Source organism: Tachypleus tridentatus, chromosome 2 (assembly GCF_004210375.1).
Source record: "Tachypleus tridentatus isolate NWPU-2018 chromosome 2, ASM421037v1, whole genome shotgun sequence".
NCBI classification, from domain to species: domain Eukaryota; kingdom Metazoa; phylum Arthropoda; class Merostomata; order Xiphosura; family Limulidae; genus Tachypleus; species Tachypleus tridentatus.
In genome coordinates, this window is record NC_134826.1 from 27,498,672 (window position 1) to 27,526,305 (window position 27,634).

At 30.3% G+C, this 27,634-nt stretch overlaps 1 protein-coding gene across 3 annotated transcripts in view; it reads right to left on the minus strand.

Annotated features, from left to right (window-relative positions):
* The window catches only part of LOC143239841 (uncharacterized), a 298,954-nt gene that overhangs the window by 55,692 nt on the left and 215,628 nt on the right, over positions 1–27,634 (minus strand). Inside the window, exon 1 of one of the 3 annotated variants that reach the window (XM_076481434.1) lies at positions 15,881–16,049. The exons of 1 other annotated variant lie outside the window; for it this stretch is intronic. In XM_076481434.1, the coding sequence (XP_076337549.1) occupies positions 15,881–15,978 (98 nt within the window). In that variant the 5' untranslated portion in view covers positions 15,979–16,049. Of the gene's footprint in view, positions 1–15,880; positions 16,050–27,634 lie in introns of those variants that run through there. One more of the 3 variants, XM_076481412.1, reaches the window with a different exon arrangement.

Consider the following 27,634-nt stretch of genomic DNA (forward strand, 5'->3'; position numbering starts at 1 on the left):
TTTTTTGGAACTCTGCTAGATTTAATTATTACTTAGCCATATTATACAATGATATATTAGGAAATCTGTACTATATGGTACTCTGTTAGATTTTATACTGACACTAGCATATTATACAATAATATCTCATGGTATCTGTACTTATTTAGTACTTTGGAAGATTTAGTTATCACTTTACCATGTTACACAATGATATCTTAGGGTATCTGTACTTATTTGGAACTCTGATGGAATAAATTATTAATTTATCGTATTATACAATGATATCTCAAAGTACCTGCACTTATTTGGAACGATGTTAGATTTAAACGTTACTTTACTATAATATACAATGATATCTTAGGGTCTCTGTATTTATTTCGTTCTGTGATAAATTTATATATTACTTTACCATATTATACAATGATATATTAGGAATCTGTACTATATTGACTCTGTCAGATTTATTCCTTACTTTTCCATATTGTACAATGATATTTTTGGGTTTTTTATTTATTTGGTACCCTGCTAGTTTTAATTATTACTTTATCGTATTATCCAATGATATATTAGGGAATCTATACCATATGGAATCTCTTTGATTTAATGCTTACTTTACCATATTATGCAATAATATCTTTGGGCAACTGTACTTCTTTGGTACTCTGTTATATTTAATCCTTTCTTACCATATTATACAATGATACCTTAGATAAGTCTGTGTATCTGTGTATCTGTACTTATTTGGTACTCTGTTAGATTTAATCCATAATTTACCATATTATGCAATGATATCTTAGGGTATCTGTACTTATTTGGTTCTCTGTTAGATTTAACCCTAACTTTACCATATTATACAATAATATCGTAAAGTATTTGTACCTATTCGGTACTCTGCTAGATTAAATCTTACATTACCGTATTATAAAATGATATCTTAGGGTATCTGAACCTATTTGGTACTATGTTATATTTAATCCTTACTTTACCACATTATGCAATAATATCATAGGGTATCTGTGCTAATTTGGTATTCTATTAGATTTAATCCTTACTTTACACTTTACATATTATGCAGTGATATCTTAGAGCATCTGTACATATACGGAACTTTGCTAAAATTAATCCTAACTTTAAAATATTATACAATCATATCTTAAGGTAACTGTATTTATTTAATACTCTGTTAGATTTCATCATAACTTTACAATATTATACAATAATATCTTATGGTATCTCCACAACTTTGGTACCCGGTTAGATTTATGCCTAACTTTAACATAACATACACTGATACCTTATGGTATATGTACTTATATCGTACTCTGTTAGATTTAATCCTTACTTTACCGTATTATACAAAAATACTTTAGGGTATTTGTACTAATTCAGTACTCTTTTAGATTTAATTATTAGTTTACCATATTATACAATGATATCTTTGGGATTTTATTTATTTGGTACTCTGCTAGATTTAATCTTTACTAATACCATATTATGCAATGATATGTTAGGGTATTTGTACCTATTTGGTTGTCTGATATATTTTATCCTTACTTTACCATATTATACAGTGATATCTTAAAGAATCTGTAGTTATTTGGAACTCTGCAAGATTTAATTATTACTTTTCCATATTATTCAATGATATATAGGGTAACTGTATTTATTTGGTACTCTGTTAGACTTATTCCTTTTTACCATATTATACAATGTAATCATGGTGTATATGTACTTATCTGGTACTATGTTAGATTTAAGCCTTACTTTACCATATTATACAATGATATCTTAAGGTAACTGTACTTATTTGGTGCAATGCTGTATTTAATTATTACTTTTACCACATTATACAATGATATATTAGGAATCTGCACTATATGGACTCTGTTAGATTTATTTCTTACTTTACCATATTATGCAATGATATGTTAGGGCATCTGTTGTTATTTGGTACTCTTTTAGATTCAATTATTACTTTACCATATTATACAATGATATCTTAGTGCGCCTTTACTTATGTGGTTCTATGTTATATTTAATCCTTACTTTACCCAATTATGCAATGATATCTTAGGGCATCTTTACTTATTTGGTTTTCTGATATATTTTATCTTTACTTTACCATATTATGCAGTGATATCTTAAAGAATCTGTAGTTATTTGGAACTCTGCTAGATTTAATTATTACTTTGCCGTATTATGCAATGATATATTAGGGAATCTGTACTTATTTGGTACTCTGTTAGACTTAATCCTTTTATTTACCATAATATGCAATAATATGTTAGGGCATCTGTACCAATATGGTACTCTGTTAATTTTAATCCTACCTTTACCATAATATACAATGATAACTTAGGGTATGTGTACTTATCCGGTTCTCTGTTACATTTAATCCTTACTTTACCATATTATGCAATGATATCTTAGGGAATCTGTACTTATTCAGTACTCTTTTATATTTAATTATTACTTTACGTGTTATACAATGATATCTTAGGGTATCTGTACTTATTTTGTTCTCTGTTAGACTTAATCCTAAATTTACCATATTATACAATGATATCTTAGGGTACCAGTACTTATTTGGTAGTCTGTTTGATTTAATCTTTACTTTACCATATTATACAATGGTATCTTAGTGTGTCTGTTCTTACTTAAAGGTGAATGAGTGTGCAGCCTCTGTAAACTTGCCGTCCTTTAACGTAAAAAAAACGGGTGTCTATACCCTTGGTTGGCACACCGCAGATAGCCTATTGCATGGTTTTATGCTTATCAAGAAATAAACAAATAATTAATTGGTGTTATCTATATATATATGTGTGTGTAATATAGAATACAAGGAGTTAAAAGCATTAGAAAGGGTAAAATATTGTGATGATTAGGTTTATTCAACCTGAAAAAATCTCGCTGGTGAAGTTTGATCACTGAATTCATCTCTAAGAGGTGGAACTTGCTTTCTTTATATATACTCGATACGGAGGGATTACTACCAGTAACAAAATAAATGTAGATAGTCCTTTAGGGATTGAAACTTACTAGTCGTAGCTCCCAATTGTATAAATATCAATGAAAGTTACATAGTTGTACTAAATGTTGATGAAGATGTAATTTATTTGTCTTTATCAATTACTCTACTTTTGTTATTGTACCGATGTTCCTTTCCAAGATATGTGTAAACTAATATTTTTACAGTAGACGATATAAGGCCAATCTATATGATACCCTTACACAGATTAAATATGTAAAGATATATATTAACGATGTATATACAATCAAGAACATATCCCAAAATACGATAACATCTTATGATGATGTGCCACAGAAGAATATTATATTTAATGATTATTGGATGGTATGAGCATTTTAATAATTATACCGTTAAAGGCTGTGTGCAAAATTTATAGAATAATCTATATCGCATCATGTGATGAAAATGAATGTTTACTGACATGGTCATCACCACCCACTGCCAACTCTTGGGCTATTTTTTTACCAACGAATAGTGGGATTGACCGTAAAGTATAACGCCCTCACGGCTGAAAGGAGGAGCATGTTTTGTGCGACGGGGATTCAAACCAGCGACCCTCAACTTACTAGTCGCGAGCGACTCGGGCGCGAACCCGCGACCCTCAGATTACGAAGCGCACGCCTTAACGCGCTAGGCCATGCCAGGCCCTTCTAGCATTGTAAGTCCGTAGACAAGCGGCTGTTAGTACTTTCAATTTGGAAATAAGAAAGATGAATGGTATAATAAGGATGGTAAAGTATGAAAGTCGAAGATATATACCAAACGACTGACGTTATTCTGATAATAGATTTCATAGAAGCAGGATGATGGATCAATAAAATAATATTATTAATGGTATTTATAATAATGAAATAAAATGATAAAGCTTTGGAACTGTTCATTTAGTTAATAACTAAATGTCTGCGAGTCTGCAGACATGCTGCTGTGCCACAAGGGGTCTTCCAATTAACATGGAATGTTTAAAGGAAAATATAGCTGTACTAAATATTTTTATCAAGACTTCTTGATCCTACATGTTTATAGAACATTAAATAATATACATATATATATATGTATTGCTATCATGTAATAAAAATTAATATTCTTTGCCACAGATGTAATGTTTAGAGTAAGGTGTTGGGTCGTTAAGCAGCACTGTTTACTGTGCAGGTTAATTAAATTAGAATCTCATTTATGAAAAAATTCTGGAATCTATCACAATAATTATTATGAACAATTTATATGATTTAAACGCAGAACTTTATCGCTGGTCAAATTTCAACCTCTCATTTCTGCAATACGGAATTCATTCGCAGTAAGTTTCTTACTATACACTTCAGACAGTTTTGCGCTGTGTTTGTTTCCGAATGATGGACCTTAGGGAGGCAGCCATTTTTGTTTACTTATATTATGATTAATTATTGTGTATCTTTTATTTTTATTGTCTACATGATTCTATTATTTCTACAACTGATAAACGCCTCAGGGATTTGGCAACAATCACCAAACAGAATATGTTATTTCCAATAATCTCCTCAAAATTCTTCCAGTATTCTGTATGAGTTGGGTACTTTATAACTTCCCCTTTTTAAGTGATAAGGGAAATATTCCAAATCAAAATTTCTGTAATTGCTGATTCCTACGGTATATTACACATTAAACATATAATTAGTTTACTCGACTACAATTAGTGTCTTTCTACTATAATGGGGGGCTGGAATGCTAACTTCAAGAGGTAAGTTTATTTAACTTACTTGCCCCCAATGGTAGTACCTTATTTTTTCTTATTATTCTTTACTTTAGAGAGCAGTCACCTTCCTACAACTGTCTGCAGGCAGTCAAGAGTGATATAAATATGGGATGTTATGGGTTTGAGCACCCACATCTCGCCCTTCTAATTTCTATATCTACTTTTTTTATTTCTATTGCCATTCCTTTATTTCTTCATGTGAGACTGACAAATGGAGGTCAAGAATGATAAACGGTGTATCCCTACCGCAATGTGGGTCCTTCTTCCGTAAATACCTCCAAAACGAGGATACATTTTATATCCCACATTATAGCTTGTACCATGGGATCCTTCAGGTTAATGCAGCGTTTATATTTTTATTTTTATTTATTTTTGTTTCAGCTTGTTTTTTGGTTATAAAATACTAATATATATATATATATAAATAATATAGTTACATTAAGTATCATCCAGTACATGATAAATTAGATATCTAATACTTACCTATTCTTTAATACGTCTATTTGGTTTAAAATAATTATTATTCAGAAAAGTTAAAAATACAAGATGTTGAAGAATGTACTTTCACGACTAGACTTGTTATTGCCATTTTAGGCCTAGGGTATCTATGGTGCCACCATAGATTTATATATTTATATAATTGAATTTATATGAATTTATATAATTAAATTAGAATCTCATTTATGAAAAAATTCTGGAATCTATCACAATAATTATTGTGAACAATTTATATGATTTAAAAGCAGAACTTTATTGCTGGTCAAATTTCATTTGGTAATGTTTTATATCATTACCAAACTACAAGTATGCTTAGATATAACAGTGTATCTAAGACTGGATACCAAAACTTTTTGTAAAAGGGTGAAAGTTTAAATAATATTGGTGGAAATAGAGCTGCTTGCTCCGTATTAAACAGATAATAAAATACACATCAGTATGAAAGTCCTTCTGATATTGTGAATTACTTGTTTCAGGCTTATGTAACGATAAAATACGTAGACTAATAGATAAAATTCTTTTGTATTTTACTATTAATTTTCGTTTCTTTATTACTTTTATTTCTTTATCTATTTACTCGCTAGAGGGATTTACCACCTGCTAAAGCACAATATTTCCTTCCTATTCCCCGGTTGTAGTGTCTCGTTAGTATGTGTTGCCACGTCCCTCATTCTGAACTACTGATCACAGCTCGGTTGCAACCACTTTCACTTTGTTCTTATTAATGTTTGTGCATTTGACACAAAAATTGAAATCTTAGACAATACACGATTTTTTTTTTCTGAATCATGTATCGTATTTTCTCCCATAACCTGAGGTGAAACAACACCATTCATGAAGCCAGTAACGCTGTGCATTTTACACAGTTAACAGAGAGGTATAGAGTTTAGTTTTAAAATGTTTCATCTCACTACTGAAACTAAGAAAAGATCTAGTTTAAAACGTTTTTATCTCACTACCAAATGTAATAAAATACCTGGTTTAAAATATGATTTGCTTTACTATTAAAACTAAAAAACATATCCAATTTATAACACGCTTTATACCACTACTGAATCTAAGAAATATTTAGATCAAAGCACGCTTTATAACACTACTAAACCTAAGAAAATATCCAGTTCAAAACATGCTTTAGTTCAATACTAGAACTAAAAAAAATATCTAGTTTAAAATGTTTTACTTCACTTCTAAAACTAACAAAATATCCAGTTTAAAACATGTTTTATGTTACATTACTTAAATTAAGAAAATAACCAATTTAACGTGTGCTATATTTCAGAATTACTTATCTCGTTATGAAGCTAAAAATATCATCTTTAAAACATGCTTTGACTCATTACTAAAATTAATGACATGCTTTATTCCGTCTCTACGTCACATTATAACGCCCCCACGACTGAAAAGGAGAGCACGTTTTGTTGCGACGGAGATGCGAACCCGCGACCCTCAGATAACGAGTCGCATGACTTAACACGCTTGGCCATGCCGAGCCGTCATAAATAGTGTAAACCACGCGTTATCACGTCACTAAAACTAAGTAAACCATGCGTTATCACGTCACTAAAACTAAGTAAACCATCCGTTATCACGTCACTAAAACTAAGTAAACAATGCGTTATCACGTCACTAAAACTAAGTAAACCATGCGTTATCACGTCACTAAAACTAAGTAAACCACGCGTTATCACGTCACTAAAACTAAGTAAACCATGCGTTATCACGTCACTAAAACTAAGTAAACCACGCGTTATCACGTCACTAAAACTAAGTAAACCATCCGTTATCACGTCACTAAAACTAAGTAAACAATGCGTTATCACGTCACTAAAACTAAGTAATCCATGCGTTATCACGTCACTAAAACTAAGTAAACCATCCGTTATCACGTCACTAAAACTAAGAAAACAATGCGTTATCACGTCACTAAAACTAAGTAAACCATGCGTTATCGTGTCACTAAAACTAAGTAAACCATGCGTTATCACGTCACTAAATAACTAAATAACTTAATGTTTTATATCATTACCAAACTACAAATATATCCACTTCAAAAACAATGCTTTACGTCTTATTGCTAGTAAATGAATGTTGTTTTTTAATATTTAGATTTTTGCTTTTCATCATGGAATGATTTCATTTGAAGATATACATTTTAATGGTCCTTAACCTTATTCATTCTTTATCTATTGTACAGTAATTCAGAGAATGTTTTTACGTTATTCTATCATTTCTGATTAGTCTTTTAATTATAACGTAAATAATATGACGTTAAAAAATAGAAAGTTTTTAGCGATACGTGAATCAGAAGCCTTCTTAAAACATATAGAAAATAAATTACTGTTTCATCAAATAGACTATTAGAAACTTTCAGAAATATTAAACCTATTAGCCATTAACAAGAACTTAAACTGGTTTTCCAAAGGATATCTTATGAAACATGTATTATAATTAATACGACAGTACTAGATTGAAAAATGTTTTAATGAATCTGAGAAAATTATTTATGCTGTCTCACAAGACTCATATGGTAGCAGATGATAAGAAACACAATGAGTCACTCAAAATCTCGTTGTTGGAAAGCTTCAGAAATCAGTTATTTTATTACGACTACAGTTAATGATTTCAAGTGACACGAATTTTTACTGGTAGAAAAAAAATGTGGTAAAGGTTAAAATATACTAACGTTCAGGTCTAGTAATGTCTCAGTTCTGTTCATGCCTAAACGTATCGATAAAAAAAGAACAACCCTATGTTTACATGGTCAAGGACCAAGATAGCCTCATATCTCTAATTATTTGACTCCGTTGAATGCGCAAAGTAACACAAGTTCATACGCAGTGCATATAGTTTCATTCACTTCCCTTACGCTTCACTCACTTCCTTGTGGTAAATCTACGTCACTTCCGTTCCCTGATTCTCCTTTCTCTGCAGTTTGCGAGGCTCTATCGTTTCCTCGTCTATTGATCGTGAAAAGAAAGCACGTGACGTGAAACAAACAGCATGACTTTTATCCTTAAACCGTTCCCGTTTTCTCGTTGCCTGGGAAACGCCAGGCTCTCCTCCACGTCTGGGGAAACATAGATGATTATAAGCACATAGATGAAATTGTGCAACAACATGTTTTTAAAGTGCTTACGTAACGTGAGTTTCAGTGCTGATTGAACTCATCAGACAAAGAAAATACGAACTTCAAGTATTTGTTTCCAGTGAATAGTATTACAATCTACTTGTCGCTACTCATCTTTATCAACTGCTTAAAGCTATCATCTCTAACTCGATCTTCTTGCAATTGTGCATGCTTAATTAAAGGCTTAAGGTTCTTTTGACATTTCAAATGTCAAGGGAAGTTAAAGATTTGAACGTTTCTTTCAATTAGGTACGTGAGACTACGGAATATGTAGTAAGGTGTCGTATTCGGTTTTGTATGTGAAGGTAAGAAACAGTGGAGTTAAGAATCATATGACAGTTTTTGGATGATATTAGCACGAATACGATTTATCGTGGGTCTCAGAATGTCTACTTCAGCGATTCTTCACATAAAAGCTCACACAATAAACAAGTGTTAAGTGTCAATGGTGGTAAATGGACTTGAAACGTAATAAAAATAAACCGTGTTTAAAATATTATGTTAAAAGGCTTAGTTTTCAGCTCTTCATTCAGTTTATTTATCAATATGCTTCAGTCTATAGCTTGTTTCTTTGTAGTTAAGCACAAAGCTGCACAATAACCTATCTGTTCTGTGCCCTCCCGCTTCCTAGCATTGTAAGTCTGCGGACATACCACTGTGCCACGGGGGAAGCTCATTTTAGAGATATCTTTATTTTTTCTTATCACTAAGATTTTGAAAATACTTTCAATTTGGAAAAAAGAAAAATAAATGTTGTAATTAGGATGTTAAAGTATGAAAGTTGAACGTATAGCCAAACGACTGATGTTGTTATGAATTACATTTCATATGAGCCGGATAACAGATCTATACAACAGTACGATTAATGGTATTTCATCATACTAGTGACTCTGCTGTTGAAATTGTAATAATAAAATAAAATAATATATTTTTTTAGAAATTACTCATTTAGTTAATAACTTGCACAGTTTGTGTCAAAGTTATAAAATAAAAATACTGAATATAAATGCGTAAAAATGTCAATAATTTTCGTAGTGTTTTTTTCATCAGTTTTTCTCACTGTAAGATATAAAACCTTCCTGACCTCGTGGTTAAGGGATTGACTCCTGATATAAGAAAACCTTCCTGACCCCGTGGTTATGGGATCGACTCCTGATATAAGAAAACCTTCCTGACCTCGTGGTTAAGGGATCGACTCCTGATATAAGAAAACCTTCCTGACCTCGTGGTTAAGGGATCGACTCCTGATATAAGAAAACCTTCCTGACCTCGTGGTTAAGGGATCGACTCCTGATATAAGAAAACCTTCCTGACCTCGTGGTTATGGGATCGACTCCTGATATAAGAAAATCTTCCTGACCTCGTGGTTAAGGGATCGACTCCTGATATAAGAAAACTTTCGTGACCTCGTGGTTAAGGGATCGACTCCTGATATAAGAAAACCTTTCTGACCTCGTGGTTAAGGGATCGAATCCTGATATAAGAAAACCTTCCTGACCTCGTGGTTAAGGAATCGACTCCTGATATAAGAAAACCTTCCTGACCTCGTGGTTAAGGGATCGACTCCTGATATAAGAAAACCTTCCTGACCTCGTGGTTAAGGGATCGACTCTGATATAAGAAAACCTTCCTGACCTCGTGGTTAAGGGATCGACTCCTGATATAAGAAAACCTTCCTGACCTCGTGGTTATGGGATCGACTCCTGATATAAGAAAACCTTCCTGACCTCGTGGTTAAGGGATCGACTCCTGATATAAGAAAACCTTCCTGACCTCGTGGTTAAGGGATCGACTCCTGATATAAGAAAACCTTCCTGACCTCGTGGTTAAGGGATCGACTCCTGATATAAGAAAACCTTCCTGACCTCGTGGTTAAGGGATCGACTCCTGATATAAGAAAACCTTTCTGACCTCGTGGTTAAGGGATCGACTCCTGATATATGAAAACCTTTCTGACCTCGTGGTTAAGGGATCGACTCCTGATCTGAGATTAGCGAGCTCAAGTCCCGTTACCGAAAAAGCTGTTCCTTTCAGCTGTGGGGGGGAGGGGCATCTTAGATGTGACAGTCAGTCCCACTATTCGTTGGTAAAAGAGTAACCCAAAATTTGGCGGTGGGTGTTGTTGACTAATTGCCTTCCATCTAGTCAATTACTACTAAAATAGGGACGACTAGCTCAAATAATACTGTATTAGTTTTACGAAAAATTCAAAAAATAAATAATATTATATTCTCTCAACGACTTGTGACAAAAAACAGTTAGGAAATCCTTAATATTTGTTTCTTTGTGTATGATTTCTGGTGAGAATCGTCAAACCCTTTCAGAAACTCCAGGCTTGAGCAATTAAAAATATTAGTTTGGGTTGTTTTTTGTTTGTTTGTTTGTTCTTATTAAACTGAAACTGATATAATAACTGGAAATAAAAACATTAACAACATGGTAAGTTTAATGTTGTTATAGAACAACATATTACATCTGTCTTTCTGGAATTTGTCAGTACGACAGTCCTTTTTGGTTTTAAAATAGAAGCGTTCATAGTTTTGTTAGTAACAGCAAATGTGGTTCAATTTGGTTAAATATTACTTAACTTTGAATGATGGGCATAATTTGCTACATTATAAATATAAAACAAAACAACGTGATATGTATCTCCTTCGCTGGAGGTCATAGGTTTTATTATTCTTTGTTTCTGTTGTTGTTGTTTTTAAACTTTCTTTTTGTCATAACATGACTGTTGGTATTTCCTTTTCAAATTTTCTGTCACCTATTTATTTAAAAAAAAATATTTATGGCACTATTATCTTATATTGTCTTCATTCTTTTCTGACGCGTGTTATTAAACGAAATGAAAATACATTTTAATTCTGCAGAAGACAAAGTAAAAAAAAGTATATGAACCGTTAATTCAAATATATCAGGTACTCCATTAAGTCTAGTGTAAATAATAAATAATTGAAACTTTCCAATGCAGAAATACTTATGAAAATTAACTCACGCAGACTGTGGTAGCTATGAATCGGGTGTAATGTTAAATTTGAATTTAATAATCGAATAAAATACAGCGAACCATTTTAGTATTTTTCGAGCAAGTATACAAACAATTAGCTCTTTTTCAGTTTCTTTTGATTTTCTTTACCTCTTTGGTTATTAACTGAAATATCCCTAACATATTAAATCTTTTAATTATCACCGAAACCTGCACGTCTTTTCAGCCGTTAGGGTTTGTTTGTTTGTTTTTTTACGTTCAATCTCATTATTCGTTGATAAAGCAGTAGTGTGAGAGTTGAGGATAGGCAGTGTTGACTTACTGTTTTCATTATCACTTCTAAGTTTGGGGCGCAGATAACCTTCAAATAACCTTCAAATTAAATTCAACGAAACAAACTTTCTTAAAGTTCCAACAACTCAAAAGATAAAACGTTAACATAATTAAAACTGAGTTTTGTTGCAGACTAAAAGCTCGTATATTTTCATTAAATCAAACCTTTCACAAACAAAGGTGTTAAAATGTAGCAAAACCTAAATACAGAGCAACTTATTCTACAAAACTGTATAGGATAAAATTATCTGTTCACCTCAAAATTAGCAAAACTAAGTGATACATTTCATGAGTTGTGTGGTATCACGAGACACAATTTATCCTTATTGTTCTTAAGTGTCAAAGAGTACATTTTCAGTAATTAATTCGTTGAAATATACGAAACGTTCATGAAATATCTTTATTCTTCTTTAGATTTATAATTAAAAATATCAGATAATATCTGAAGATAAACAATTCTAAAGCATATGAGATGTGAGCATTTCGTGGAATAAAACACGACTTTTACAGTTGTATAAGATGTGAGCATTTCGTGGAATAAAACACGACTTTTACAGTTGTATAAGTCCAACTTCTGAGATGTAATCTCTTTCAGGATATTTTTCACATGTTATTTTGACAAACTAAAGTAACTTAAACTATCTTTGAAAGTGTGGTATCCCGACCTCTAGGTAGCACGGCGTTACATCTGCGTATTTATAATGCTCAAAACCGGGTATCGATACCCGTTGCGAGAATAGCTCAGATAATCCAATTTTTAGCTTTGTGCTTAACTTCAAAACAGACTGTTTTAAAACAGTAATTTCCGAATTATAACATGTAAACTGATAAATATACTGATCTAATATATAATTTTGTGCATTCTTATGTAATTAATTTGTTTACACGACAGTAAGCAAAATATTTCATTTTGAGAACTTTCAAGATAATGGTAATAAAAATGTTTGCAATATATATTTACATTGTACTTACAGATGCCTGCTAAAATAATGTGACGTTAATTATCCTAAAAATAATGAAGAATAAACGTAAACTGTGCAGTCAACCTAATCCCTTACATCAAAATATGTGCATTAATACAATCATATGTTTGTCTAGCGGGCTGTCTACAACATGTTCTGTCATTCTATGCCTTATTTCAAAAAATAAAATGTCATTACGTTAGTTTTTAAGTAAGGAAAACTTCCTATAATGCACTATTGACAAACATATTTGAATTTTGAAATAATGGGTGCATCCAGCGTATATAACACTCAGGTTTGCGAAATTCTCGCAGGGATGTTTATCTGATGGATGCCGCTGTTTCTTGTCTTAAGGAAAGACTACTACTGAATAAGCACTTTTTAATAATTATCATTTCCATAAGAAATGTCAAAGGGAAGATATTCAATGCAAATCAATTAATTCAGCATGACACAACAAATTAATGCACGTGTATAAGATTGACAAGAAAAATAAACATAGAACATAAAGTGAACAAAGATTGACAAGAAAAAAAAACATAGAACATAAAGTGAACAAAGATTGACAAGAAAAATAAACATAGAACATAAAGTGAACAAAGATTGACAAGAAAAAAAAACATAGAACATAAAGTGAACAAAGATTGACAAGAAAAATAAACATAGAACATAAAGTGAACAAAGATTGACAAGAAAAATAAACATAGAACATAAAGTGAACAAAGATTGACAAGAAAAAAAACATAGAACATAAAGTGAACAAAGATTGACAAGAAAAATAAACATAGAACATAAAGTGAACAAAGATTGACAAGAAAAAACATAGAACATAAAGTGAACAAAGATTGACAAGAAAAATAAACATAGAACATAAAGTGAACAAAGATTGACAAGAAAAAAAACATAGAACATAAAGTGAACAAAGATTGACAAGAAAAATAAACATAGAACATAAAGTGAACAACAACAAATATTTACTCACACATCTTATTTTCTTTACCCATTTTTTGTTTATGTTCCTATCTTAGAAATATTCCCCCGCTGGTCTACGGATTTACAACACTAAAATCAAGGGTTCGATTTCCCTTGGTAGACTCAGCAGATAGCCCGATGTGGCTTTGCTATATGGAAAAACACAAACATAATCTTCGAAATATTTCTTTCAATCTCGTTTTCTGAGGGTCGTGGGTTCGAATCCCCGTCACACCAAACATGCTAGCTCTTTCAGCCGTGGAGGCATTATAAAGACGGTCAATCCCACTATTTGATGGTAAAAGAGTAGCCCAAGAGTTGGCGGTGGGTAATGATGTCTACCTGCCGGCCCTCCTGTCTTATACTGTTAAATTAGGGACAGCTAACATCAATTGCCCTCGTGTAGCTTTGCACGAAATTAAAAAAAAAAAAAACAAACAAACATCCCTATATAGGTAGCGCTGCCACCTGCGCGATTAAGAAATGTTAAATTTCGTATAGGTACTTGAGTATATATTCACCCAAAATACCTACATTAGGAAGAAGAAGGGTCTACTTACCTAAACTGAGTCCATGTTCCTTACGTGATACATTCATGGTGCTAGAAAAACACTTAGGTGCAATAAAGCAACTCAACACAAAGATGAGATACTCTATAACCCAGGTGCTTTCAAGAGATCCACATTTAAACAGAACTCGTGTCCTTATGTTAAATTAATTTCTTGTTTTTTAGCATCATGAATCTCATAATTTCAATAAGCTTTTAAAAATTCTAAACCATAAAACTAATTCAACTATTAATAATATTATATATATTTCAAATTTCGATATAACACAAAAGAGTATAGTTAAAAACTTGCTTTTAACCATTCAAATGTTAATTTATTTCGAAGAATGTCTTGTTAAAACGTGAGGTTTGCACGAGAACACAAAATTATTTTAAAATACAAATGGTAAAACAAATATATCTTTAAAACACCTTAAGGCCTTATAGAAACAATCATTACAATTAAAATATTCATAAGAACAGATCTGTTTTTTTAATAATCCAGAAATTCCTTTAACCACCACCACGGTCAATTTAGTTAAATCGAGGTGGCGTAATTATAACATATGGAAGCCACTTCTCTCTCTGGCATATACAACCTTATACAATTATTATTGAATGGGTTCACATAACAGATCCTACGTCATCCAAATGAAAATGAATGAACCCAACGTTTCCCTTGTTGATATACTTTAATGTATATACAATATAGCGTGACAAATGTCTTCTTTAACGTTTGTTATCTGCATGCTGTGTTTCACATTTTGTACAGATTCGCACATTATAAATACGCAAAGCCATACTAAAGGTTTATCATATAAGAGGAAGTGGTTTTTGATTGATTAGGTCTAAAACCATTATTTCTAAAGTCTTATTTGTATTACATTATACAAGTAAGAGTTCTCTTACTTTGTCACATTTGAGTTACACTTATGGTTAAAATAGTTACATGTGTAATAATAATTAATTAACTCGATGTACTGGATGTTTAACTGAGAACTGTTATCCATAACTACAACAAAGATACTGAAATAATTTCCTTAAATTCAAGTTTCTGCTAAGCTGTCAGTACTAAATGTAATTAATTTCAACGACAAATTCCATAATAATTATGATATTTATCTAATCTGCATCCATGTCTTCAATTTCACAAATTTAATGGAATTTTACAAGTTTCTTAATATATTACGTATTGTTAATAAAACGTTAAAATACAGAACATAAGAGAACCTCGTGTACAAATAAATATGTTATTAAGTCAGTTCTTACTGCTCTCAATATAGATTCTTTTTTCTTCTTCTTCTTGGATAAGAAAGTTCCCAACAAACATCGTAGGTTTACACTTACTTTCATGTACAAGTATTACAAATAAATATTTCCCCCTAATAAAATTACACGGTAAGAGACCGGTGTAAATCTAAGATTTATTTTCAAATTACTGGTGTTATTAATAAAACTATGAATATATATAAACACATACATGTTTGAAACCGTGTTTATGAGACATACTAAAATGTTTATCAGACATACAAAAATGTTTATCAGACATACAAAAATGTTTATCAGACATACATGAAGACCACGAGAATTCTAGGTGATTAAGGATTAAGTTGATTGTTAATTATTCACTATATGATTTCTCGTGAGCTTAAAGATTCGGTTTTTGCTCGACATCAAAACACTTTCGTTACAGTTATTTGTGACATTACTTACCCTGATGATGGCCACAAAGAGTATTCTTTAACAACTGCAGTTGGTCCATATAACAAAGAATAACCAGATACGGTTTCGTCGTCTCTGTACTGCAGCATGAATAAGGACTATGCATTCTATAAGCGATATCACTGCAGGTAAGCCAGCTGCTGGGTTTTTGACTACTAGGAGCTGCTGAACTTGTGTCCCTGGGATTGATTTTGCATATCTGTACCACTCGGTGGCGCCACAGTAAAAGATGGATCTCAAAATGCATATACTTTTTCTTCGATATTTTAGAGATCAAATTTTCTCTCGTATTTACTGTAATTTTAATGCATCTAAAAACATTAATCTGCTGGGCATAATAAAGAACAAATTGGTAACATTAATGTAACTTATCCTTCAAGTACCTATATGAATTTAGGTTATTTGTGAAAGACAAACGATATTTTAAACATAGCAAATCACTATTTCACTGTGCAGATTGCCCTAAGTAATTTATTATTTAAGGCCAATTAGCCTTTATGACATTAAGGATATTCATCCACCCCAAAAGTATCTAAACTTACATGAATTCGATGCTTTTATTGGTAGACAAGTTTCCTACTTCACGTTATTAATTTCCTCACCTGGACATCCTATAATTTTGTACAAGATCACGACTGTCGTGTAAAATTACCCGCTTTCAATGAATTCCCAAAACTTAATTGACACTATGCTCACTAGGAGGAGTGAATTATATAATATGCTCCTTAATCAATGCTTATACTTATACAAGCAGGCAAAATTAATATTTAACTACATTATCAGTATTATAGATAGTAATAGAATGAAGCTAGGAAGTTTACCTGGCCCATTAAATGAAGTATAGAGACGAATTCAATGGGTAATGAAAGCCACTTTATTAGGAGTAACAAATGTACAAGGTCTCGACAAGCTGTTGTCGTCATTAGATAATAAAGATGAATTTATTACTCAGTCAATCCATTTCGAAACTTTGTTTTCTGAAAGTGGGTTCTCCATCATCAAATTTGAGTCACTAATTGTCTAGCAGCATATCCCACGTGGAACGAAAACTGAATGCTTTGTTAAATGATACCTCGAGACATTTACAAGGTTAAAACGAATATTTGATCTCGGATCGTGTCAGCAGCTGTCTAGGTGCATACATAAAGTTTTGTAGTGGGTGTCTTATCGTATCAATGGCTGTCTAGATATACATACAAAGTTAAAAGTTTTATAGTACAAATTGGATGTTTGATGGTGTTAATAGCTGTCTGGAGATACATGCAAAGTTAAATTGTACATTGAATATCTGGTTCTATCACTAGTTGTCTAGATATTTTTACAAAGTTAAATTGTTAATTTGATGTCTGGTGCTATCACGAGTTGTCTAGATATACATACAAAGTTAAATTGCTAATCTGATGTCTGTTCTATTACTAGTTGCCTAGATATATGTACAATGTTAAACTGTGCATTGGATGTCTGGTTGCATCAATAGTGCTCTGGAGAAATATGTATAACTAAACTGAATACAGGTAGTGGGTCCTATATAAGGAATTATCTATAATCATTTCGAAGAACAAAATCAATATTATACGATTTTGTATATTTGTATATTTGAATATACAGGCAGATAATTGAAGGAATATTCAATGATGAAAATTGATTTCGAATAGTTATCTAGAGACGTATGGATAACTAGATACTTGATGATTTGTTGTATAAGCTATTAACTGGAGGTATACGCAAAGTTAAAAAAATGGCGTTTGGTGTATCGTTGTTTATAAGTTGGCAGTGCTAAGTTAGAACGGATATTGAGTGTTTGGTCCCATCAGTGGGCATCTGGAAATAGGTGAGAAGCTATTTGTATAAGCAGTCATCAAGAAGCTTAAACACAAGTAAAGTGCTAACTATATCTTTTGTTGTATTAAAAACACGCGTAAAAATCTTTATATTAATAACAAAAATTTTAGTAAAGCATAAATGATAACGATTAGGCTTAGAAGCAAACATACAGCTGTATGTTTCCAGCATGGTTTTTGATTACGAGTGAATCAGTTTCGGTTTCTTTTTTCACTTTACTTACGTGATCACAAGCGTTCATTGAAGATCGAGTGAATGAATGTTTTTATGCGCTAAGATATCGTTTTTAAGCTAGACTAATAAATTACGGACAGAGCTTAATGTACTGCATTTTGTTTCAATTACACATCTTGTAAAAGCATAATAACTTGCAAATTACCTATAATTATCAGATAGGAAAATGACCACTACAACCTAATCGTGTTTGCTGAAAAGCTCTGTATTATGAATATATTTGTGATGGAAACAATAAATGGTATTACTGTAACTTAGACACTGGAGAAAAACTAGCAACTATATCCATGAATGAGCACAGCTGTATATCGAATTACGTACACGAAAAACGAATTAATGGAAATAAAAAATATACGGACAAATTATGCACATAAAACAGTCTACAACATTTTTTTTTCAATTGGAATAATCATAAGTAATGGATATTGCTTCTCAATATTTTATATACAAACAAAGTAAAAACTGAATTTATTAAAGAAAGCAAGTGAGATATACTCACTGTTATTGTGTATTGTGTCACGTCATAATCGTTCTTACACCTAGTGATGCGCTAAAGAATCAAAATTGATGTAACATGATGTGGCAATAACCAACTAAACGTGAGAATTGAGAAGACTGAGGTAACAAGATCTGGCAGTTATTAGGTACACACGAGAATCAAGAAGACTGATACAACATGATGTAGTGATAATCAGATACACGTGCCGCGCCACGAAGATTTTGAATCTGAAAAACGGTTAAACGTAGAAGAGTTAAGTAAATGTTATATTCAACTGACTTCGTTCTCTTCTTTCCTTTTGATATCAGTTACAAAAGTTTATAAAATGTTTTTTTAAATACTGTAGACCTAAGAAAAATCAGTAATTGAGTGAAAGTTAAGATTGTGTTTTAATAGCATCACATTTTTACGTCAGTCAAAATCAATATATTAAACACTGTCTTACCAGACTAAATCAATATATTAAACACTGTCTTACCAAACTAAATCAATATTTTAAACACTATCTTACCAAACTAAATCAATACATTAAACACTGTCTTACCAGACTAAATCAATATTTCAAACACTATCTTACCAAACTAAATCAATATATTAAACACTGTCTTACCAGACTAAATCAATATATTAAACACTGTCTTACCAAACTAAATCAATATATCAAACACTGTCTTACCAAACTAAATCAATATATCAAACATTATCATATCAAACAAAATCAATACATTAAACACTGTCTTACCAGACTAAATCAATACATTAAACACTGTCTTACCAGACTAAGTCAATACATTAAACACTGACTTACCAGACTAAGTCAATACATTAAACACTGTCTTACCAAACTAAGTCAATATATTCAACACTATCTAACCAGACTAAATCAATATATTAAACACTGTCTTACCAGACTAAATCAATATATTCAACACTGTCTTACCAAACTAAATCAATATATTCAACACAATCTTACCAAACTAAATCAATATATTAAACACTGTCTTACCAAACTAAATCAATATATTAAACACTATCTAACCAAACTAAATCAATATATCAAACACTGTCACATCAAACTAAATCAATATATTAATCACTGTCTAACCAAACAAAGTCAATATATTCAACACTGTCTAAACAGACTAAGTCAATACATTAAACACTGACTTACCAGACTAAGTCAATACATTAAACACTGTCTTACCAAACTAAATCAATATATTCAACACTATCTAACCAGACTAAATCAATATATTAAACACTGTCTTACCAAACTAAGTCAATATATCAAACACTGTCTTACCAGACTAAATCAATATATTAAACACTGTCTTACCAGACTAAATCAATATATTAAACACTGTCTTACCAGACTAAATCAATATATTAAACACTGTCTAAACTGACAAACTAAATCAATATATTAACACTGTCTTACCAGACTAAATCAGTATATTAAACACTGTCTTACCAAACTAAATCAATATTTTAAACACTATCTTACCAAACTTAATCAATATATTGAACACTGTCTTACCAGACTAAATCAATATATTAAACACTGACTTACCAGACTAAGTCAATACATTAAACACTGACTTACCAGACTAAATCAATATATTAAACACTGTCTTACCAGACTAAATCAATATATTAAACACTGTCTTACCAAACTAAATCAATATATTCAACACTGTCTTACCAGACTAAATCAATATATTAAACACTGTCTTACCAGACTAAATCAATATATTAAACACTATCTTACCAAACTAAATCAATATATCAAACACTATCTAACCAAACTAAATCAATATATTAAACACTGTCTCATCAAACTAAATCAGTATATTAAACACTGTCTTACCAAACTAAGTCAATATATTCAACACTGTTTAACCAAACTAAATCAATATATTAAACACTGACTTACCAGACTAAATTAATTTTTAAACACTATCTTACCAAACTAAATCAATATATTAAACACTGTCTCATCAAACTAAATCAATATATTAAACATAATCTTATCAAATAAAACAATATATTAAACACTGTCTAACCAGACTAAGTCAATACATTAAACACTGACTTACCAGACTAAGTCAATACATTAAACACTATCTTACCAAACTAAGTCAATATATTCAACACTGTCTAAACTGACTAAGTCAATACATTAAACACTGACTTACCAGACTAAGTCAATACATTAAACACTGTCTTACCAAACTAAATCAATATATTCAACACTGTCTAACCAGACTAAATCAATATATTAAACACTGTCTTACCAAACTAAGTCAATATATTCAACACTGTCTTACCAGACTAAATCAATATATTAAACACTATCTTACCAAACTAAATCAATATATCAAACACTATCTTACCAAACTAAATCAATATATTAAACACTGTCTCATCAAACTAAATCAGTATATTAAACACTGTCTTCACCAAACTAAGTCAATATATTAAACACTGTCTTACCAGACTAAGTCAATATATTAAACACTGACTTACCAGACTAAGTCAATATATTAAACACTGTCTTACCAGACTAAGTCAATATATTAAACACTTTCTTACCAAACTAAGTCAATATATTGAACACTGTCTAACCAGACTAAATCAATATATTAAACACTGTCTTACCAGACTAAATCGATATATTAAACACTGTCTTACCAAACTAAATCAATATATCAAACACTATCTAACCAAACTAAATCAATATATTAAACACTGTCTCATCAAACTAAATCAGTATATTAAACACTGTCTCACCAAACTCAGTCAATATATTGAACCCTGTCTTACCAGACTAAATCTATATATTAAGCCCTGTCTTACCAGACGAAATCAATATATTAAACCATTTCTTACCACACTAAATCATTTTATTAAACACTGTCTTACCAGACTAAATCAATATATTAAACACTGTCTTAGCAGCCTAAATCAATATATTAAACTCTGTTTTACCAAACTAAATCAATACATTAAACACTGACTTAGCAGACAAAGTCAATACATTAAACACTATCTTACCAAACTAAATCAATATATCAAACATTATCTAACAAAACTAAATCAATATATTAAACACTGTCTTACCAGACTAAATCAATATATTAAACACTGTCTTATCAAACTAAATCAATATATTAAACTCTGTCTTACCAGACTGTTAGTCAATATATTAAACACTGTCTTACAAGACTAAATCAATATATTAAACTCTGTCTTATCAAATTAAATCAATATATTAAACACTATCTTACCAAACTAAATCAATATAGCAAACACTATCTAACCAAACAAAATCAATATATTAAACACTGCCTTATCAAACTAAATCAATATATTAAACACTGTCTTACCAGACTAAATCAATATATTAAACACTATCTTACCAAACTAAATCAATATATTAAACACTGTCTTACCAGACTAAATCAATACATTAAACACTGACTTACCAGACTAAGTCAATATATTAAACACTGTCTTACCAAACTAAGTCAATATATTCAACACTATCTAACGAGACTAAATCAATATATTAAACACTGTCTTTCGAGACTAAGTCAATACATTAAACATTGACTTACCAGACTAAGTCAATACATTAAACACTGACTTACCAGACTAAGTCAATACATTAAACACTGTCTTACCAAACTAAATCAATATATCAAGCACTGTCTAACCAGACTAAATCAATATATTAAACACTGTCTTACCAGACTAAATCAATATATTAAACACTATCTTACCAAACTAAATCAATATATCAAACACTATCTAACCAAACAAAATCAATATATTAAACACTGCCTTATCAAACTAAATCACTATATTAAACACTGTCTTACCAGACTAAATCAATACATTAAACACTGACTTACCAGACTAAGTCAATTTATTAAACACTGTCTTACCAAACTAAGTCAATATATTCAACACTATCTAACGAGACTAAATCAATATATTAAACACTGTCTTTCGAGACTAAGTCAATACATTAAACATTGACTTACCAGACTAAGTCAATATATTAAACACTGACTTACCAGACTAAGTCAATACATTAAACACTGTCTTACCAAACTAAGTCAATATATTGAACACTGTCTAACCAGACTAAATCAATATATTAAACACTGTCTTACCAAACTAAATCAATATATTAAACACTGTCTTACCAGACTAAATCAATATATTAAACACTGTCTTACCAGACTAAATCAATATATTAAACACTGTCTAAACTGACTAAGTCAACACATTTAACACTGACTTACCAGACTAAATCAATACATTAAACACTGTCTTACCAAACTAAATCAATATATTCAACACTATCTTACCAGACTAAATCAATATATTAAACACTGTCTTACCAAACTAAGTCAATATATTAAACACTGTCTTACCAAACTAAATCAATATATCAAACACTGTCTTACAAAACTAAATCAATATATCAAACACTGTCTTACCAGATATCAATAATTAAACAATCTGTCTTACCAGACTAATCAATATATTAAACACTGTCTTACCAGACTAAGTCAATATATTAAACACTGACTTACCAGACTAAGTCAATACATTAAACACTGTCTTACCAAACTAAATCAATATATTCAACACTATCTAACCAGACTAAATCAATATATTAAACACTGTCTTACCAAACTAAGTCAATATATTCAACACTGTCTTACCAGAATCAATCAATATATTAAACACTATCTTACCAAACTAAATCAATATATCAAACACTGTCTTACCAAACTAAATCAATATATCAAACACTATCTAACCAAACTAAATCTATATATTAAACACTGTTTAACCAAACTAAATCAATATATTCAACACAGTCTAAACCAGACAGACTAAATCAATATATTAAACACTGTCTAAACACTGTCTTACCAGACTAAGTCAATTAAACATTTAAACACTGACAGACTAAATCAATATATTAAACACTGTCTTACCAGACTAAGTCAATATATTAAACACTGTCTTACCAAACTAAATCAATATATTAAACAACACTAAATCTAAAACCAGACTAAATCAATATATTAAACACTGTCTTACCAAACTAAATCAATATATTAAACACTGTCTTACCAAACTAAATCAAATATATCAAACACTGTCTTACCAAACTAAATCAATATATCAAAACATTATCATATACCAAACAAAAATCAATATATTAAACACTGTCTTACCAGACTAAATCAATATATTAAAAACACTAAAATCTAAACCCTGTTTGTCTTACCAGACTAAGTCAATACATTAAACACTGTCTTACCAAACTAAGTCAATATATTAAACACTGTCTTACCCAGACTAAATCAATATATTAAACACTGTCTTACCAAACTAAATCAATATATTAAACAATATATTCTTACCAAACCAGACTAAATCAATATATTAAACACTGTCTTACCAGACTAAATCAATATATTAAACACTGTCTTACCAGACTAAATCAATATATTAAACTCCGTCATACCACTGTCAATACATTAAACACTGTCTTACCAGACTAAGTCAATACATCAAACACTGTCTTACCAAACTAAGTCAATATATTAAACACTGTCTAACCAGACTAAATCAATATATTAAACACTGTCTTACCAAACTAAGTCAATATATTCAACACTGTCTTACCAAACTAAATCAATATATTAAACACTGTCTTACCAGAACTAAATCAATATATTAAACACTGTCTTACCAAACTAAATCAATATATCAAACACTATCTTACCAAACTAAATCAATATATTAAACACTGTTTCATATCAAACAAAATCAATATATTAAACACTGTCTTACCAAACTCAGTCAATATATTCAACACTGTTTAACCAAACTAAATCAATATATTAAACACTGACTTACCAGACTAAATCAATTTTTAAACACTATCTTACCAAACTAAATCAATATATTAAACACTGTCTCATCAAACTAAATCAGTATATTAAACACTGTCTTACCAAACTAAGTCAATATATTCAACACTGTCTAACCAGACTAAATCAATATATTAAACACTGACTTACCAGACTAAGTCAATACATTAAACACTGTCTTACCAAACTAAGTCAATATATTCAACACTGACTTACCAGACTAAGTCAATATATTAAACACTGTCTTACCAGACTAAGTCAATATATTAAACACTGTCTCAACCAGATAAAATCAATATATTCTTACCAGACTAAATCAATATATTAAACACTGTCTTACCAGACTAAATCAATATATTAAACATCTGTCTCCAAACAGACTAAATCTTACCAGACTAAATCAATATATTAAACACTGTCTTACCAAACTAAATCAATATATTAAACACTATCTTACCAAACTAAATCAATATATTAAACACTGTCTCACCAAACTAAATCAATATATTAAACACTGTCTTACCAAACTAAATCAATATATTAAACACTGTCTTACCAGACTAAATCAATATATTGAACACTGTCTGACCAGACTAAATCAATATATTAAACACTAATCTTACCAGACAATATATTAAAAGTCAATATATTAAACACTGTCTTACCAAACTAAGTCAATATATTAAACACTGTCTTACCAGACTAAATCAATATATTAAACACTGTCTTACCAGACTAAATCAATATATTAAACACTGTCTTACCAAACTAAGTCAATATATCAAAACAGACTAAATCAATATATTAAACACTGTCAATATATTCACTGTCACCAACTAAATCAATATATTAAACACTGTCTTATCCAGACTAAATCAATATATTAAACACTGTCTTACCAAACTAAATCAATATATTAAACACTGTCTTACCAAACTAAATCAATATATTAAACACTGTCTTACCAGACTAAATCAATATATTAAACACTATTCTTACCAGACTAAATCAATATATTAAACACTTACCAGACTAAATCTTACCAAACTAAATCAATATATTAAACACTGTCTTACCAGACTAAATCAATATATTAAACACTGTCTTACCAAACTAAATCAATATATTAAACACTGTCTTACCAGACTAAATCAATATATTAAACACTAAATCTTACCAGACTAAATCAATATATTAAACACTATATTCTTACCAAACTAAATCAATATATAAACACTGTCTTCTTACCAGACTGTCTAAATCAATATATTAAACACTGTCTTACCAGACTAAATCAATATATTAAACACTGTCTTACCAAACTAAATCAATATATTAAACACTGTCTTACCAGACTAAATCAATATATTAAACACTGTCTTACCAAACTAAATCAATATATTAAACACTGTCTGTCAACCAGACTAAATCAATATATTAAACACTGTCTTACCAGACTAAATCAATATATTAAACACTGTCTTACCAAACTAAATCAATATATTACCAGACTAAATCAATATATTAAACACTGTCTTACCAAACTAAATCAATATATTAAACACTAAATCAATATCTTACCAGACTAAATCAATATATTAAACACTGTCTTACCAAACTAAATCAATATATTAAACACTCTTACCATTCCAACCAGACTAAATCAATATATTAAACACTGTCTTACCAAACTAAATCAATATATTACACCAAACACTGTCTTACCAGACTAAATCAATATATTAAACACTGTCTGTCTTACCAGACTAAATCAATATATTAAACACTGTCTTACACTGTCACCAAACAGACTAAGTCAATATATTAAACACTGTCTTACCAGACTAAATCAATATATTAAACACTGTCTTTCAACCAGACTAAATCAATATATTAAACAATATATTAAACACTTACCAGACTAAATCAATATATTAAACACTGTCTTACCAAACTAAATCAATATATTAAACACTGTCTTACCAAACTAAATCAATATATTAAACACTGTCTTACCAGACTAAATCAATATATTAAACACTGTCTTACCAGACTAAATCAATATATTAAACACTGTCTTACCAAACTAAATCAATATATTAAACACTGTCTTACCAGACTAAATCAATATATTAAACACTGTCTTATCAAACTAAGTCAATCAATATATTAAACCCTGTCTTACCAGACTAAATCAATATATTAAACCCTGTCTTACCAGACTAAATCAATATATTAAACAATATAATAACACTGTCTTACCAGACTAAATCAATATATTAAACACTGTCTTACCAGACTAAATCAATATATTAAACCCTGTCTTACCAGACTAAATCAATATATTAAACACTGTCTTATCAAACTAAATCAATATATTAAACCCTGTCTTACCAGACTAAATCAATATATTAAAACACTGTCTAACCTACCAGACTAAGTCAATATATAAATACCAAACTAAATCTGTATTACCAAACCAAACTAAATCAGTATATTAAAACACCTGTCTTACCAAGACTAAATCAATATATTAAACTAGGCTGTCTTACCAAACTAAGTCAATATATTAAACACTGTCTTACCAGACTAAATCAATATATTAAACACTGTCTTACCAAACTAAATCAATATATTAAACACTGTCTTACCAGACTAAATCAATATATTAAACACTGTCTTACCAAACTAAATCAATATATTAAACACTGTCTTACCAGACTAAATCAATATATTAAACACTGTCTTACCAGACTAAATCAATATATTAAACACTGTCTTACCAAACTAAAGTCAATATATTAAACACTGTCTTACCAGACTAAATCAATATATTAAACACTGTCTTACCAAACAAAATCAATATATTAAACAATGTCTCTTACCAGACTAAATCAATATATTAAACACTGTCTTACCAATCTTGCCAAACATAAGGTCAGTAAATCTAAAGGAAACTCTGTCTTATATTCAATATATTAAACACTGTCTTACCAGACTAAATCAATATATTAAACAGACTGTCTTATCAAACTAAATCAATATATTAAACACTGTTTACCAGACTAAATCAATATATTAAACACTGTGTCTTATCAAACTAAATCAATATATTAAACCCACTGTCTTACCAAACTAAATCAATATATTAAACACTGTCTTACCAGACTAAATCAATATATTAAACACTGTCTTACCAAACTAAACTCA